The sequence below is a fragment of the Cylas formicarius genome, unplaced genomic scaffold (assembly GCF_029955315.1).
Source record: "Cylas formicarius isolate icCylForm1 unplaced genomic scaffold, icCylForm1.1 PGA_scaffold_6__28_contigs__length_40554024, whole genome shotgun sequence".
Classification (NCBI taxonomy): Eukaryota; Metazoa; Arthropoda; class Insecta; order Coleoptera; family Brentidae; genus Cylas; species Cylas formicarius.
Genome location: NW_026844347.1, coordinates 33,449,172 through 33,468,100, shown reverse-complemented (window position 1 = coordinate 33,468,100; position 18,929 = coordinate 33,449,172). Strand labels below are relative to the sequence as shown.

Genomic DNA, 18,929 nt, shown 5'->3' with positions numbered 1-18,929 from the left:
AGCTTGCTTGTTGGAATTCGTAAAGGAAAATTAAGTTGTCATCGGAGTAGTATCTCTTCTTCTTCTTAGGGTGTCTATCCCTTGCGAATGTTGGCGATCATCATAGCGATCCGGACTTTGTCTGCCGCAATTCGGAATAGTTGCGTGGATGTTTTGTTGAACCAGGTCCTGAGATTTTTAAGCCACGATATCCTGCGTCTCCCTGGTCCTCTTCGTCCAAGGATTTTTCCTTGCAGGATTGTCTGCAGCAGACCGTATCTTTCTTCATTCCGCATGATGTGACCTAGGTATTCTAATTTGCGGGTTTTAATTGTGTTCGTTAGTTCCAGGTCTTTTTTCATTGTTCTCAGAACTTCCCTATTCGTTACTCTTGCCGTCAGGGGGATTTTTAGCATTCTCCTGTACAGCCATATCTCGAAAGCGTTCAGTTTTTTGGCCGTGGTTTCGTTGAGCGTCCAGGATTCTGCACCATAAAGTGTCAAGGGTGAGGTTATGACTTTTGAAAAATGCACCCATGTGGTTAAAGATTGATCTGGCTTTTCCAACGCGTGCTTTTATTTAATGTGCGTTATTCCAGTCCTCATTAATGATGGTTCCCAGATATTTGTAGTGATCCACTCTTTCGATAGCAGCTTGGTTTATAATTAGATGACTTCCTGTTATTTTTCTTTGCTGATTATCATAAGTTTGGTCTTATTTACGTTAACTTCAAGACCGTATTGACTGCTGCGCTGGGTAATTTTGTCCATCAGGGCCTGTAGGTTTTCAAGACTGTCAGCAACTCTTCGTAAATAACTCAAAATGCAATTGCACAGAACCGAAGGTTCTTTAGAATATTTTATCATTAAAATTGGCAAATCTCGTTGTGAAAAGTTTTCTCAAACAACAAAGGATACAAGCTAGCCGTTTGACATAATTAACAACTAGTAAGAACGATGTGAATTATGACGCCTAATTAAAACTCTCATGGGATATTTTTCGTTAACTTTCTTTCAAGAAACGGCTCAGCTTAGGGAATCCTATTTCTTTGAAATGGGTTTTCCAATTAGTAGCAAAACGCAACAACAATAGCCTACTTTCGGGAAAAACGGGCCATCCTTTTTGGGGTCGTCATTCTTTAACGGTGTGACCCAATTAAATTGAAAGGAATTAAATTTAATGGAGCTAGTATACGAGGGTGCCGCTGAAACATTTAATGGAACATTTCACCGAATACGTAATTGTATTGTAAAGTTTCAAAATTTCAGCTAGCTATAATTTCAACATTTCTTTGCCGGTCATGGATTACCAGGTAATGTCAGGGGTGAAACGAGCGAAGTAGAGTTTTCAAATCAGTATTATATAGCGTGTGAATGTAAAGAAGCCAAATGTTTCCACATTTTGTCAAAGCATTTGGATAAAATGGGCAAAGTTGGATGAATTACTAAGACAACACTTCAGGCTGAGCTCAGGAATGCTGCTCGTCTGGGTACCCGCTGATAGATTGTCTTTAGAATAGCAGAAAGTATGCTGAAGAGCGAGCTGCAGCTCATAAAATGGTGTAAAGGAAAATAACTTAAATCAAACTCTCCTGAGATAGATATTTCCTCTATATGTTAAATTTAATGGCAAGTCGTTCACTTGGAAGAAAAAATTAATTTTAACCAACATGCAACTTTTTTAAAATTTAAACTAAGCAGTCATGTAGAAACAATCAGAACCTTTTACTTTTGCATTATTCGATCTATGACTAAGTACTGGGTACTGAGTACCGAGTACTGGCAGAGAGACTGAAAATATTTTTAAGGCACCATAAACACTTCGCCCCAGGGTATCATTTAAGCATTATATGGATTGTTTTGAGGAGTTTACAGGTTCATCAATGTATTTATCTCTATTTTAACCAAAACAAAAATGAATATTCACAAAGCACGACCATCACAGAGATGCTCTTGCCTGCACATGGTTCTGAAAACTATAAAAGCGTTCCAGTCTAGCGGTGAACCTGCAGATGATTCAGAAATCAAAATTATTTGGTATTGCATATTACCTGTTGTATGTGTTTTTTCATTTCCATTTCCATATCAGGAATCTCCAATTCATTTCCTAACCAGCTGGGCCTCACTAAGGGGAAAGAGACTAAAAATAATAGGAGCTCAATCCCTTGAGCCCGAGTGATCATACAAACACTATTCTCTAAGGTCGAAGGGAAGATGTGGGGGCATATTAAGTCGGAAGGTTTGAATGCAGAGCCCTGGCCATTAGGATAAGGGCACATCGCAGATGGAAGAGGAATAGGTCAAGACTTCGGAACGTCCTTGCCTTTTTTTCATACATTGGGCCGCAATGGATTGGAACTCAACGAATTGGAACTAAACAATCACCGATACCATTTAAACTGGATCAATGAGTAACTTGAAAAAGTGGATTTTAAACCTTTGTGCGATGAAAGTGGTGATAATTTGGTGGTGACAGCCTCGTCGATTGATAGATAGGTTGGGTGTTACACTCTTCCACATCACTGCTAAATGTCTCTATATTAGTCACATCAAAAAAACTGCAATGAGTTGATTCTATATAAAGTGATTTTAACATTCACCCATACAGAATGTACAAAGTAAAAAAAAATCAGTTGGAATTTCATAAAATGGCCGTATAAACATAGCGATTCACTCAACACTTTACTCTTCAACCAAACTCTTCTCAAAAAAAAAAAAAAATTATAAGCTACTGTAGATTCAGATTTATTTTCTCTACATCATTATCTTCAAGTGCTTTCTCGTAAGTTCCTAATTTAAGGCTCGATCATAATCGCGGAAACCAGATCTTACTTTTTATTCTTGCAGCTTTTCCTATGATTTTCCTATATTAAAAATTATGCATATCCAGATGAGAAATCTGAGTTGTGCATTAGAAGCACACCCATAGAGACTATGTAAAATAGATCTGATGATGTATGTTGCTGATTTCAGATGTATATTTTCGCGTAATACAAATGCAAACAGACAATAGAATAATATAAAGTAAATAGATTATAAACGATAATAATATTGGAAACATGAGTTTATCAACCACCAGTGACGTACAATTCTACATACGGGCGTCGAAATAGGGATGGTTAATTAAACAGCCAATTGAATCTTGTTATCCAATCAACACAATGTCATACACTATGACAAGATCACATTTACGATAGTTGCACGTACATAATTGGACTCGTATTCAAAATTAGATTCGATTACTTCCGCTTCATTAGTCTGCCAGCTCCGTTTTAACTTTTAATGACAAAATTTTAACGACAAGAAAAACCTACGCCTGGAGGGCCCCAAACGAACGGAAACTAGGAGAAATAGGCAGTAACCGTATAAAATAGAGCTCGGCTTAGTTAACGTGTTTTAGGACCCTCTTTAATAATCGTAAAATTTTACGGTTTGCCTTCAACGATGCGAACAACTGGCTTTTAATAAAGTTACACTACGTTCTGGAGTGACAATCGGCTTGTAAACTCTGGCAATTTGCGAATCAAATCGCGGCACATTGGGAAAGATTGAAATTCCCGCGTGGTCGTAAATTTTCAATTAAATACCGAGGTAGTTTTCGCAAAACGAGTCATTCTTCGCGCTTTAAATGCGTTTTGGCTTTAGATCATCCCGCAAAAACGTTTTAATTTTCCGCCACGGGCAAAAACGGAAGAGAATTCGCGTGGTTGGCGTTTTCTTTGTGTGCAATGGCGGTGTTCGGGTCGGTCCTTGCGGAATACGCGAGTTCTTTTTGTAGTTTGTGTTCGCCCGAACGGAACGCATTCGTAGCGGTTGAATAAAATGGAAGGTCGGCAGAGGAATGTCAACAAATTTAACAATTAATGATTTTCTTTTCTTTTTAAGACTTAGGTGTAACTGGCATTTTTCGAGAAATCGATGTTTTGCAAAGAAGTAAAAAGGATACCAGTGGATCATGAATTCTGTTAGTACAGGCAATTTGTATCCTAGAATTTGCAAACAGTTTTCACATATATGTGGCAATTAGAAAATTTAGGGACCATTAATAATGTAAAACTGATATTCTTCAAGTGGCTATGACATTTGCGTAAAGAAGGGAATGATCGTCAGCGTATGCGCTTAAATTTTACACACTAACCCGCATTTTGGGAAATTTTCTTTTTCAAAAGCGATCTCCATGCACTTCATTTATTTTTTCTGACACTGTAATGAGACCTGCGCATAATTTGAGCAAATACTGCCAAAAAATACCATAAACAAAAGAAAATCTATCGAAGTAATGAACTGTCAGCGGTCATGTTGATTACTGAATGTCGAAAGATATTTTTGATTCATTTGAATAGACGATTTTTTTTTTCATGGGGTTTTAAAAGTTCCTGTATTATCACCACACGCCTCGATATATTTAATAGCTATATGAACCTGTAAATGGATTCATAGTTTTTCATAAAGCAAAGTAGTACCAAGAAATATTTCCTTATATGGATTCTATGTTTTCATACGATATTTTAAATTTTGCTTCTTTCGTCCATTGCGCTCTGGCAAAAATTGTCAAAAACTAATTATTATTAAATTTAGTAGAATTTCTTTTGAAATGTAACCAAATCACAGCACATTTTGGAAGCACGTAATTTATGTATTAAATTACAAATCCAAAGTTGTTTCTAACAAACAAAATTTTTGAAAACCTTAGTAATTTTTTTGTTTGATAACTTATGGAAAATCCAGTTTCGTTGCTTAGAATTCTCATTTTGCCACTCTTAAAACTATTCGAAGTCAGATCAAAAATTTAATGTGAACATTTTATATATATATATATATATATGATGACACTATATTCCGGGATATCATCCGTTCGCTCGTTGAACTCCGACTGGAATCCTGCATCCGACTGGAATCCTGCAAATCTTGCATCCGACTGGAATCCTGCAGACGTTTCGCCAAAATCTCACTTGGCATCTTCAATGCTCGCGCTCCGAAAACACTTCGAACACTGGGAGGTTATCGGCGGTGCGTGCGGTATTTATACTCTGCGCCGGAGATGGTAACGGTGCTGCTTGTGCGTGGGGGGAGGTGGCTCCGCCCCCTGAATTGTCGCGTTGTTAATTTCGCCCGATCGTAGTTGCGATGTCCCCGTTGGCTGCTGCGCATCGCTCTGCTGTTTGATTATCGTTCTCCACGTGTTGGATAAATGCAGAGCGTCGTCTCTCGTATTGAGGTGTCCGGACTTTTCTATTTCGATGGCCTCTCGTATAATCCTAGTCCTAAAATCAGGAATATTAGCTATTTGTTTGCAAGTGCCGAAATCAATTTTATGGCCTGTCTGATGTTGGTGCTGAAACAAAGCAGATGTTGTTTGTTTGTTTCTTATGGCTAAACGATGTTCCTCGAGCCTGGCTGAAATCCTTCTGTTGGTCTGTCCCACATACGTCAGGCTGCACGATCCGCATGCTACACTGTATACTCCTTGGTTTTCCAGAGTAATTTTTTGTTTTGGGTTTCTTAGTATTGCTCCGATGGTATGGTCAGGTTTGTATGCCGTTGATATGTCGTGTTTCCGTAATATTCGGCCGATTTTGTCAGTAACCCCCTTGATGTATGGCAGGACAGCGATCGATCTTCGTTGGGTCTCGTCCTGCACTCTCTGCTGCGGCTGTTGTTGTTTACTGATTGCCTTGCTGATGGTGCGCCTTTGGTATCCGTTTTGTTGAAGACAGGTACTAATTTTCTTCAGTTCTTTATCTCTGTTCCTCTCGTTTGTGAGCCTGAAGGACCGAGCAATTAATGTATTTGCCACTGCCTGTATCTGTGATGGGTGGTGATGAGATTTAGCGTTCAGATATCTATTAGTGTGTGTTGGTTTTCTATAGACAGTGTGTTCCAAGTGTCCATCTTCGGTCCTTGTGATGTGCACATCTAAAAAGGGCAGACTGTTATCCTCTTCAAGTTCTATTGTAAATTGAATCCTTGGGTGAATGGAATTCAGATGATCTAGGAATTTCAAAAGCTCCTCCTTGCCAAAAGGCCATACAACAAATACGTCATCAACGTATCTTGTCCATAGTTTTGGCTTCAGATTTGCCTTCTCTATTGCTTTCTTTTCGAAGTAAATCATGAAGAGGTTGGCAATCACAGGTGAGAGAGATGATCCCATTGCTGCTCCATCTATTTGTCGGTAAATTTTCCCGTTGTGCATAAAGTAAGCGTTTTTCAGGCAATGTCTTGACAGATCCATTATGTATGGCGGAAGATCTTCGTTTTCTTCTATAAGCAAGAGTGCCTCTTCTACTGGAATACTCGGGTAGAGGGATTTGACATCGAAACTTGCCATAATGTCGTCCTTGTCCATCCTGAGAGAACCTAAAATCTGAGTGAAATGTTCTGAGTTTTTAACATAGGAATCTGCCTTTTCCACTATAGGCTGAAGTGCACTGGCCAGATGTTTTTCCAGCTTGCATAATGGTGAGTTAAAGGCGCTTACGATTGGACGCAGGGGAACCCCGTCCTTATGGATCTTTGGGAGCCCGTAGAATTTTGGGCAACGACTCGATTTTTCCCTCGGAATAAGTTTCTTCTTTGTATCCTCGTTTATTGATGAATCGAGAATTTTGGACTTAGTTGTTTTTTCCAAATATGTCGTGGGATCTCTGGTGACTAGTTTGTATATTGGGTCGTTCAAAATATCCTCCAATTTTGCATTATAATCCGACGTATTCATGACGACAGTGGCATTTCCTTTGTCTGCTGGCATTATTAGAATGTTTTCGTTTTTGTTTAGATTCCTTAAGGCTTGCATTTCTTCTCTGCTTAAGTTTGGTTGCGGTGGTTTTGACTGTCTTAAGACTCTGGCGACATCTTGCCTAATTAACTCCGCATCCAAACCAACCAAACTTAAGCAGAGAAGAAATGCAAGCCTTAAGGAATCTAAACAAAAACGAAAACATTCTAATAATGCCAGCAGACAAAGGAAATGCCACTGTCGTCATGAATACGTCGGATTATAATGCAAAATTGGAGGATATTTTGAACGACCCAATATACAAACTAGTCACCAGAGATCCCACGACATATTTGGAAAAAACAACTAAGTCCAAAATTCTCGATTCATCAATAAACGAGGATACAAAGAAGAAACTTATTCCGAGGGAAAAATCGAGTCGTTGCCCAAAATTCTACGGGCTCCCAAAGATCCATAAGGACGGGGTTCCCCTGCGTCCAATCGTAAGCGCCTTTAACTCACCATTATGCAAGCTGGAAAAACATCTGGCCAGTGCACTTCAGCCTATAGTGGAAAAGGCAGATTCCTATGTTAAAAACTCAGAACATTTCACTCAGATTTTAGGTTCTCTCAGGATGGACAAGGACGACATTATGGCAAGTTTCGATGTCAAATCCCTCTACCCGAGTATTCCAGTAGAAGAGGCACTCTTGCTTATAGAAGAAAACGAAGATCTTCCGCCATACATAATGGATCTGTCAAGACATTGCCTGAAAAACGCTTACTTTATGCACAACGGGAAAATTTACCGACAAATAGATGGAGCAGCAATGGGATCATCTCTCTCACCTGTGATTGCCAACCTCTTCATGATTTACTTCGAAAAGAAAGCAATAGAGAAGGCAAATCTGAAGCCAAAACTATGGACAAGATACGTTGATGACGTATTTGTTGTATGGCCTTTTGGCAAGGAGGAGCTTTTGAAATTCCTAGATCATCTGAATTCCATTCACCCAAGGATTCAATTTACAATAGAACTTGAAGAGGATAACAGTCTGCCCTTTTTAGATGTGCACATCACAAGGACCGAAGATGGACACTTGGAACACACTGTCTATAGAAAACCAACACACACTAATAGATATCTGAACGCTAAATCTCATCACCACCCATCACAGATACAGGCAGTGGCAAATACATTAATTGCTCGGTCCTTCAGGCTCACAAACGAGAGGAACAGAGATAAAGAACTGAAGAAAATTAGTACCTGTCTTCAACAAAACGGATACCAAAGGCGCACCATCAGCAAGGCAATCAGTAAACAACAACAGCCGCAGCAGAGAGTGCAGGACGAGACCCAACGAAGATCGATCGCTGTCCTGCCATACATCAAGGGGGTTACTGACAAAATCGGCCGAATATTACGGAAACACGACATATCAACGGCATACAAACCTGACCATACCATCGGAGCAATACTAAGAAACCCAAAACAAAAAATTACTCTGGAAAACCAAGGAGTATACAGTGTAGCATGCGGATCGTGCAGCCTGACGTATGTGGGACAGACCAACAGAAGGATTTCAGCCAGGCTCGAGGAACATCGTTTAGCCATAAGAAACAAACAAACAACATCTGCTTTGTTTCAGCACCAACATCAGACAGGCCATAAAATTGATTTCGGCACTTGCAAACAAATAGCTAATATTCCTGATTTTAGGACTAGGATTATACGAGAGGCCATCGAAATAGAAAAGTCCGGACACCTCAATACGAGAGACGACGCTCTGCATTTATCCAACACGTGGAGAACGATAATCAAACAGCAGAGCGATGCGCAGCAGCCAACGGGGACATCGCAACTACGATCGGGCGAAATTAACAACGCGACAATTCAGGGGGCGGAGCCACCTCCCCCCACGCACAAGCAGCACCGTTACCATCTCCGGCGCAGAGTATAAATACCGCACGCACCGCCGATAACCTCCCAGTGTTCGAAGTGTTTTCGGAGCGCGAGCATTGAAGATGCCAAGTGAGATTTTGGCGAAACGTCTGCAGGATTCCAGTCGGATGCAAGATTTGCAGGATTCCAGTCGGATGCAGGATTCCAGTCGGAGTTCAACGAGCGAACGGATGATATCCCGGAATATAGTGTCATCACATTTTTCCATCCGTGAATCAATACGTGAGAATATATATATATATATATATATATATATATATATATATATATATATATATATATATATATATATATATATATATATATATATATATATATATATATATATATATATATATATATATATATATATATATATATATATATATATATATATATATATATATATATATATATATATATATATATATATATATATATATATATATATATATATATATATATATATATATATATATATATATATATATATATATATATATATATATATATATATATATATATATTCTCACGTATTGATTCACGGATGGAAAAATGTGATGACACTATTCCGGGATATCATCCGTTCGCTCGTTGAACTCCGACTGGAATCCTGCAGACGTTTCGCCAAAATCTCACTTGGCATCTTCAATGCTCGCGCTCCGAAAACACTTCGAGTGTTGATATCCCGGAATATAGTGTCATCATATATATATATATATATATATATATATATATATATATATATATATATATATATATATATATATATATATATATATATATATATATATATATATATATATATATATATATATATATATATTTATTTATTTATTTTTGTGTCTTATGTATCTTAGGGTAAAAAAAACACGATTTTTTCTTTGGATTTGGCACAAAAACTAGTTGCTCTCTAGAAAGTATTTACCATGTACGAGCTCTTAATATTAATGGAAAGATAATCCTCATTATAGTTTTACATTTTAGTCTCATATATAAATAATCATAGATCATTAAGCCTATTTTATTGATAATTTATCACTATTTGATGATCCTGTTCCACTCGATATTCGAGGGTAAAAACATTGAGATCGATCAAAAGACTTTTCCCAAGACGTTTCCCAAAAATCATTGAATTTGTTCGAATCTTTGCCCTACTATATGATTTGCGTGATGTTGACATTGTACTGTGGGCGTCAGATGAGAGTTATAAGAAAAATGAATAGCATTTCAAATAAATCAAAGTTGTAAATGACGCAGCAGAGCGTGGAGTAGTCTGAATATAATCAGTGTTTGACGAAAAACTAAGAAAAGTTTCAATACTTGCTGCCAGTTGTCAAAGAACAGACTACTTCCTGAGTGTAATATATACTAAATCAAAAAAATATATCTTTTTCTATTAATACTGTATTAAGGTATATAATTTCATATAGTGGAATAGAATTCTTTTTCTATTAAAACATTTATTGTTATTTCTTAAAAAATTTACTAATTCAATAAATAAATTGAAAATCTTGATTAAAAATATAAATTTAAGTACCCATTGGGATTCCAATGAAAATATCTTCAAAATGGTTCAAGATATCATTTTTATAGAGCATTAAGTTTCCTATAAGAACAATTGAAAACATTTCACTATAATCGTTTTTCAGTCAATAACAAAATTCAGAAGAGAAGTATAAGAGACCATATTTGTAGAGCGATCAATTTCCTATAAAAATTATTAATAAAGTTAGCGATATTGGTGATAAGATATGATTATTTAGACAATAAAAAAAAATATTCAATTTTTTTCGACCAACCCTAATCTATTGTATTTTAAGTAATTGTATCTATTTATTTCAAAAAACGATATACAAATTTAGAGGTTTTAATCATTTACGTTTTTAAAATAAGGAAACTATAGGTAATCTATTAAAAACATTAAAATGCATAACAAAAACTTGTCACTTTTTCATTATTTCCACATTTCCAAAAAATGTGTGAAACTTAATAACTTAATTATTACAAATAGCTTTCGACTGATGTCAAACCAAGAATTTCACATTTCACATTAATCTTTCTTACTTTCTTCTAGTATTCACAGGTTATTTCTAGAGCAAATAGAATAATAAAAAATCACGTTAGTTTGTTTACGACACGTAAATAATATTTTCAAGAAACTTATTGGTTACAAATCTTTTGGATTAAGTTAAAGTTAAGCTCTGAAGAAGCCAACATGATGATCGGCGAAACGTCAGCAAGTTTTATTCATAAATAACCCACGCAGGAGGAATCCGAAAGATTTGTAAAAAGTAATAGCAACGATAGATTATAAAGCTTACAACTGACTTCTTCTTCGACGATGCCAACGAAGTAGGCATCAACGTCAAAACGGAGATCTATATTTTAAATCGCAAATTAAAGGAATTAAATGCCGAATTGGGTAGTTTAAAACGAGTTTCGAGTATTACCGTGAAACCAAAATTTTACTGCTAGTTTGGGTTATCAGTACAGGTATGCGAAATGTAATATCCCGCAATGTTAATGAAACAACGCTTTATTCCGAACCTTAATAAAGGCACTGAGTGTTTCGAGGGTGACGCGCACTCAGCCTTCCTTAAGGGTCCTTATCCACTTTACTTTTATATTTTTCGTTCTGAAGGATTACTGGAAAGAAAGGGGATTTTAGGAGAACGTTGACAAATGAACACCGCCATTTCTCGAATATTGCAACAATCATATTAGATTTTATCGCCAACGTGAAAATAAAGCTCTTTGAAAATTTTCCGATGGAAAAAGAAGGTGACATCTTCAAAACATAAAATGAACTTTATGACGTATAGGGAGTTTTCAATTTAGTAAAAAAATGTGGAACGAATTTCTCGCTTTAAACAAGTTAAAACTTGTAAGCGCGAGCTTTCATCGAGGCTCTACGGAGCGGAAAAAAACTTTTCAAATACTTTTTCTTCTGAGGGGGATGCGTAAAAAGAAGCTGGAATAAATTTTAATAAAGAACGCGATTTTACAATTCAAATACCGCCTAAATAGCCAGAACAGCGGCAATTTTGAACAAAAACTCTGGTTCGAATGGTCAGAGCTTTTGAGTAAAATAAAAAACGCCCAACCAATCTCCCCAAAACTAATAAGAACTTCTAATTGAATTTTTACGATAGAATTAACCTACGTAAAGTGTTAATTCGTAATTGGAAAGAAAAATATACTGGACTTAAAGATGTAATTTAACTTTGTCATTGCATTTTACTTAATAGAATAACAAATCGATTAACAAAGTAACTTTTTTAATAAAATATAACAAACAAAAACTTTAATACGATTTTTATGAAACTTAAACGACCAACCAAAGCATTCAACAACGAGTGTTATTTTTTGACCTTATATTCTGTGATCTGTGATGAGTGACTTTTTCTAATATGCATTTTGTTTTTAAAACTAGATATCATTATATGCATGGCATAATAAAATTGACAAACTTAAGCAAAACGTCGATAAACTAGTATATAGATACTTAGGCTATTAAACAAATTAGTTCTAATTTAGCTAGGCTTCTTCATGTAAAAAAATAAAATAGCACTAGAAAAGAAAAAGAAAAAAAAGGCTCAAATGGATCCAATATAAGAAAGATAGCATTATTTTGAAATAACACAACTAGGCCTGATATTGTGAATAAAACGTATACTCTTGTAGTAATTTCAATTTTTATTAAATTTAATTTTAGAATATCCATTAAATTTTTTTCTATGTTATTTTATTGAAGAAGTAACTAAATTAAAAACAACAAAAACATATTTTTGACTAAGAAAATTAATAATGGAAGGAAATATGCAATTTACAAGAAAAACAAAAATTGGTATCTTTAACAAGGCAATTTCATCAATTTAATTCGTTTGAACGTAAAGGGTGTTTAAAACTAAAACACCAGAGTTGTTAGCTGTATGTAAATTATTTTAGGACAACCTAAATAGTAACGTATCCGTTATAAGACTGAGGTTCTAAGGATATGCTTACCTGTCTACTAGAATAAAGTGATCTTTCTCAAATAATGTGCAATACATAAATAAATGCAAATATCATTTTTATTGATTAATTAAATTGTTTTTTTCTGTTTTCTTATACATATTTAACTATATAAAATCAAAAATTAGCAAAATATGTATAGATTTTTGGACACAACACAAACTTGCTATAGGTATCGTATAGTTTATAATAAGTATTCTCATACTATCGAAAATAAATTTGATTTAATCATCTATTAATTACTTGAATATAAATGAAGTAACTTTTTCTTTGAGGAAAAATTTTCATTAATCTGATCAGAGAAGTGTGAGGTTTCGTTTTGCGAAACGGCGAGCGAATATCGTGAGAACTGAGGAAACATTTCTAAATTAAATTACTTTTCTCGTTACGGATTTTAAAACAGCACGATTTTTTTCGCATCTTCTTCGGCGTCCGTCCGCACTCGAATCGCTCGAGATAGAGGAAGTTCTGTTCCGGGAGTTCGGTTTAAAAAAAAAATTCGACGGGCGGGAGAAAATAATGAAAAAGAAATTTGCCGAGATTGCGGATATTATCCAAGTGCGATCGACGCTTATTCCAGAACATCTTGCGCGCATTATTTGGAAAATACAATTTATTTGTTCTGAAAACCAATTTAGAATCCGCCGGAAAGGAATCGCATAAATTACTTTCTTAAATGAATGAAAGTTAAAGAATGAGGAAAGTTAAAACCTTGACTTTTAACGATGGACTGCGTTTCTCCTGAAAAACATTTTCTGGAAAACCAATCTTCTGTCTCCACCAAGCCGCTAATCAATGTTTACTACCCTTAAGTGTTCTCAACAATCTCCTATATTCTAAGGACATGAGGACATGAGGCTTTTCATTGCACAAAAGAGAATCCTTTTTATAACGCTAGCTCTATAGAAACCTTAAAAAAAAATACTAACTATAAGGTTTGCTTGCTTAATTATTGACCTTCGGAATTTGGAGATAATGGAGCTTTCCATAAATATACAACAAGAAATAGAACAAACTTCTATATTTTGGGATAAATGTATGAATGTTTTAAGGGTTAAAACAGCTGCCTATTAAAAATTTCAAGAAACCCCTCAAGAGATTTTTATCTAAAAAAACATTTTATTGTGTGTTACAATTTCGCTATGTCGGTAAATAAAAAATATTTACTTTTCCCGCAAACAAAATAATACTAACATAAAAATTAAAATAAATTTGCGTTACTGTCGTGGGGTCCTTGTTATTATAATTCCTTTTTTTTCTAGTTTGTTCGAATGTATATGAGTAAATTGTTATTGTTGTTCCTTTGTAATATGTCCTAAAATGCATCATTTTGAAGAGAAATGGTATGAAAACAATAAAACACGTTGTTAGTAATAAGTAATACAACATCAGACGTTATCGAAGTAGGAAAATATTTTTGCATAAAGATCTAGCACTATCTATTTGCGTACCAAATTTAATAATTATTCAACTAACGATGTAATTAATAGACAAATTAAGAAAACTTTCTCGCCTGTTAATTGCTACTTTTACCCGCCAGAAAATTTATTTCTATGGCGAGAGTAAAAAAAGGAAGTCATTTTTAAGGTACTCGCAATAATTGGGTGCGTGTTTCCCCGAAAAGTTTCGGCACGTCACTACTATAATTCAGTGTTACTTCACAAAGATTAATTTTATGAGCGCGTAGATTCAAAAAAGAGAGAAGGCATTCGAAAAGAAAAGAAATAATCTAAATTAGGAGTCAACGGATCTTTTGTTCTACGTTAATCAAAACATCTCTCGTGAAATACAACAATTCAATTATACGATTCATGAAGATATCAAAACAAACAGTTCACTGTCGAAAACTAATTAATAAATCTTGATTAAAATGCGAATATCATTTTAATTGGCTGTTAAAAACAGCTCAAAGAAGAAAGAGATGCCTATATCCGTGTTTCTCGACTAGCATTCAACTTGATACGATTCTATATTAAAACGTGGCAATTTTTTTAAATTATCCATGTAATTTTATCAATATCTTCTACGTAGGATGTTCCTTATAAATTTAGTAAGTGTCAGATACGGAGTGCTGAAAGTAGAACTTAAAATTGGTGCTCCAACTTTTTCAAAGCGATACACAATTCGAAATTCCACCGGTCCGCAATAATAAGGTCCGTTCACGTTTTTTTGGTTTTCGAAAACCAAAAGTTCGCGTTAACATTTTACATTGAGAAGTTTTTCTTGCTCAACAAATTCAAAGCAAAAATAAATTAAAATGCCAAGCCAGTTTTTTGTAACGTCCTAGTTTTCTAATGAAAATAAAAATTGTTTCTCTCTTGATCCGGTAAATTAAATAGAGAAAATGTGGTTACTTACATCTTTATACCAGGCAATCAAGTGATTCCGCCATGATTAGCAAAAATACCTTTAATACTTCACATAGAAAATACATTGTGGGTGTGAGAAATTGGCGAAACATATATTCTGACTTAAAAAAATATCATAAATTTTCGAATACAACATTCTGAATACGAAATGTACTATAATTTATATTTAATAATCAATTTCGTTATATTGAAATGAATAAGTAAATATAATATAATCGGCTTTTAAAACGTATTTCGACGTTGTCTGATGAGTAATTTTCATAATCTATTATCATTCCGGTGACCTTCTCTCAAACCCCTTGAGTTCATTGCCGTCGAAACTCTTTCGTTCCAACTTTTTTTTTCAGTGCCCCTTGTTTTTTGGGGTTTCGTGGTATCCATAGTGTAAACTTCTTAAGCAACCTGGAATCGTCCATTTGTTGGACATGTTGGACTGTTCCATACAATAAAAACCTTTTTCTTAAGTTCTCATAGAGGACGCATTTTTATTTTTCCATATCTCATTACTCCAAAGGATTTCTTTTAAACAAGAAGTTAATCTACTGGCTTGACTTACACGGTTTTTAATTTTAACTCCTGCAGTATGCAATAGTTGCACCCCATTGTGCACTGCGATTTCATCTGCACCGAGATTGATGTTGCTGGGTCTGCCCCTGAAAGATACTTTGTTGTCTGGATGTTAGTTTTCAACCGCTAATGTTTATAATCTTCTTGAAGATTTGTTCCATATATTCTAAATAATCTTTTTTGTTGGCAATAATGACTTGATCGTAGCCAAATTTTAAGCAGGTTTGATCTAATTCTATACACATACCACTGCATTTCCGTTTCCGTCGAGTTAGAGCTTTTGCTACATACATTTTAAACAGGGCAGACAGGCACACAGGAACATTGACGCAAACCCTTGTTCACAGGGAAATTTCGAAATTTTTTATTACTAATTTTTATTCTTGATGCTTTTGATTAAAGTGTAACTAATCCTTAATTCTTGTAATACTTTATTTTCTTTCCGTTTTACAGGTACTGTAACACACGCCTTAGGGAGATCTATGATCTTTGTGTCTGTGCAAGTTCTACCAGCTCTGAATCCTGATTGTTTCTCTTCTTCTTGATTTTTGTGTTCTGATTCAGCTATATCTTTAAGAATCCTTTCTTACAGTCGACTTAAGGTGCTTGTTTCCGAAATGGGCCTGTAATTTGTCAAGTCCTGTTAATTTTGCTCCCTATAGATGATGATACGTAGGAAACCTTTCACTGTTCTGGTACTGGAAGACCATTTAGAAATGTATTTATACACCAGGTCAAAGCTTCAGTTATTATTATTATTACAAAGAATAAAGTGCAGAGGAGAAATTATCATGCATATTGATAGTTAGCATAAGAATGTTATACATATAATAAATATTTAGTTATTGCTGGGGGTAAACTGTTCCAATAATCGAAAGCCCTGTTACTTATAAAATGTAGGCGATGTGAAGTCCTGAATTGTTCATCATTGCTTAAAACCATAAGGGTCACGTCAGATGGAAATTGGTCATGCGCAAACCTATACATTTGAATGAGATCCCCTCGCAGCCGACGTTGACTAAATGTTGGCAGACTAAATATTTTGAGAAGGTCATCGTAAGGTGTTTGTCTAAGTTGAAGTGGCCAACGCGTAGCGGCGCGTTGCACTATTTCCACTACATCACAGTGACGCAATAGCTATGGGTTCCAGAGTGGGGAAGCAAATTCCAGGATGGGGCGAATGTAAGTGGTGAAAAGTCTGCAAGCGATGCGAGGACTAGAATTTTTAAAAGCCTTTTTTAATAAAAATAACGCGGAGTTTGATTTCTTTGCAATATTTGATACTTGTACAGACCACGCAAGATCATTGGTTACTGTCACACCTAGGTCCATCTGAGAATCGACACTTGACACAAAGTTTCCATTGATATCATAATTCAAACCGGGATTGTTCTTGCCAACATGCAGCACAGAGAACTTTTGAGCATTCAGCGGCAGTAGCCAAGTTGAACACCACTTGGAAATAGTATTCAAGTCTCTCTGCAATACGTCCGCATGTGTTGAAAGATTTTAAAATAATTTAGTGTCGTCAGCATAAACGCTCACATGAGAATCAATGCTGGAGAGCAAATCCACTGTATACACTAAGAATAGCACTGATCCTAGCACCGATCCCTGGGGAATACCACTAGGTACGTTTTGTGGCACTGAATAAGCGTTAACAATTCGAACTCTGAACGACCGGTGGCTTAAGAAAGCCGCTATCCACTCTAGCAGTTTACCCCCACTCCGACCTTTTCAAATTTGAATAACAAGCGTCAATGTGGCACCTTGTCGAAAGCTTTGCTGAAGTCGAGGTAAATAATATCCACCGGATCACCGGAGTCAAAAAATAATGTCCAGTGATTCAAGCATGTATTTGATATGACTGCCGGGAAGAAAGCCATGCTGCGATATAGGTACAATATGGCAGTCGATGATGATGATGATGCTGATAATCCTTGTGGGTCTGTGCTCTGCCATTTTTTAATTTAAGTACAGCTATTTCCAGTGTAAGCACATCAATGTTCAATCAATTAGTATATCCGATGGTGTAATGGTATATTCGTCGCTATTTTGGGTCGTAGTGTCCTCATTCTTCATTTCCCCGTTGGTGTTAGGTATACAACAAATACCAACGCATTAAAATAATAATGAAAAAAAAGTGGTCATGTACATTTTTTAAAAGAAATATCTTCTAGTTTGTAAACCTGGTTTATCAGTGTGAAATCAAATTCCACTATTCTCTATTATATATTACTCTGCTTTGTTTCAATTGACTGTGACCGCTTTATAAGAGGCAATAAATCTACCCAATCAGCATCGATCTTTTCCGTAATTTTACAAGCCTCTATTATTTTTGAACTGAACAATAATTTCGGGTTTGGTATTTATTTCGAAATTTCTATAATTTTTTTAAAACTTTTAGAGACACTTTTTGTTTGCTAGAATTTCCGCACTTACCATCATCGGTTGCGTAGTGAAACTCTTGGAATCCGCGAGCAGGTCTGCGATCAAATTGAACAGATTTAGCGGTAACCAGCTTATGCAGAATATAATCGCAATGGAACCCAAAAGAATATTGGTTCTTTGGAGCCTGCGTCCGCGCAACTGTCTCCTACTTTTCTGAAGCGAATCCTCAGTACTTACGAATCCCGCTGCGAATCGATAACGCAACTTGTACGATATCCTCACGTACGCTGCCTGCAAACAAGAAAATAAATGTGCTGTTAGCAGCCCTAAATAAAATTCAGTTAGATTATATTGTGAGGGACGTGAACGGACTGAGTCCGGCCCTGTCTGCGAGCAAGAAACTACAGAGAGTTGGAGAACCAACCCGAAAATCCGATAATTTAATGCTTTTTGGGTGCCACCTATATGTTTTTTTTTTAAACCAAGAATGGCGTGAGTTGCTCATTTAGAATAATAATAAACATAATAAAAATGAAATGTTTTTAAATACAGTTATTAAAATTAATTCATATATGCAATGCGAAGAATAAAAAAATAAGCACCCATTAGAGCAAACCAGACAGTATAAAAAATAGATTAAAAAATATGAGACGGCCTGTATAACAAAACTACAAACAAAAATTCTATATGTAAAGATAACGTCATTTTAAGAAGATTTTGGGCATCTGCATGTTGTTAATAAAGCGACTGACCTAACTTAGAGCGGGAGTTGACTGTAACCTTTGATAGTGTTAGAGCAAAAGCGTGTAAATTGAGCTGAATTATGGTTGCGAACCGCGGATAGTCCCTTATGAGGAGTATTTTGAGCTACGAGTCAGTTTCTTAAATAAGGCTTTGGAGAGTGATTATTTTTTACCTGAAACTAAGAGCTATTCGTCATTTGTTAA

At 35.6% G+C, this 18,929-nt stretch overlaps 1 protein-coding gene across 2 annotated transcripts in view; it reads right to left on the bottom strand.

Moving 5' to 3' along the window:
• The window catches only part of LOC132703893 (neuropeptide F receptor), a 107,677-nt gene that overhangs the window by 4,677 nt on the left and 84,071 nt on the right, over positions 1-18,929 (bottom strand). For both annotated transcript variants that reach the window (XM_060673409.1, XM_060673410.1), the window contains exon 5: positions 18,034-18,273. In XM_060673409.1, the coding sequence (XP_060529392.1) occupies positions 18,034-18,273 (240 nt within the window). The remainder of the gene's footprint in view (positions 1-18,033; positions 18,274-18,929) is intronic.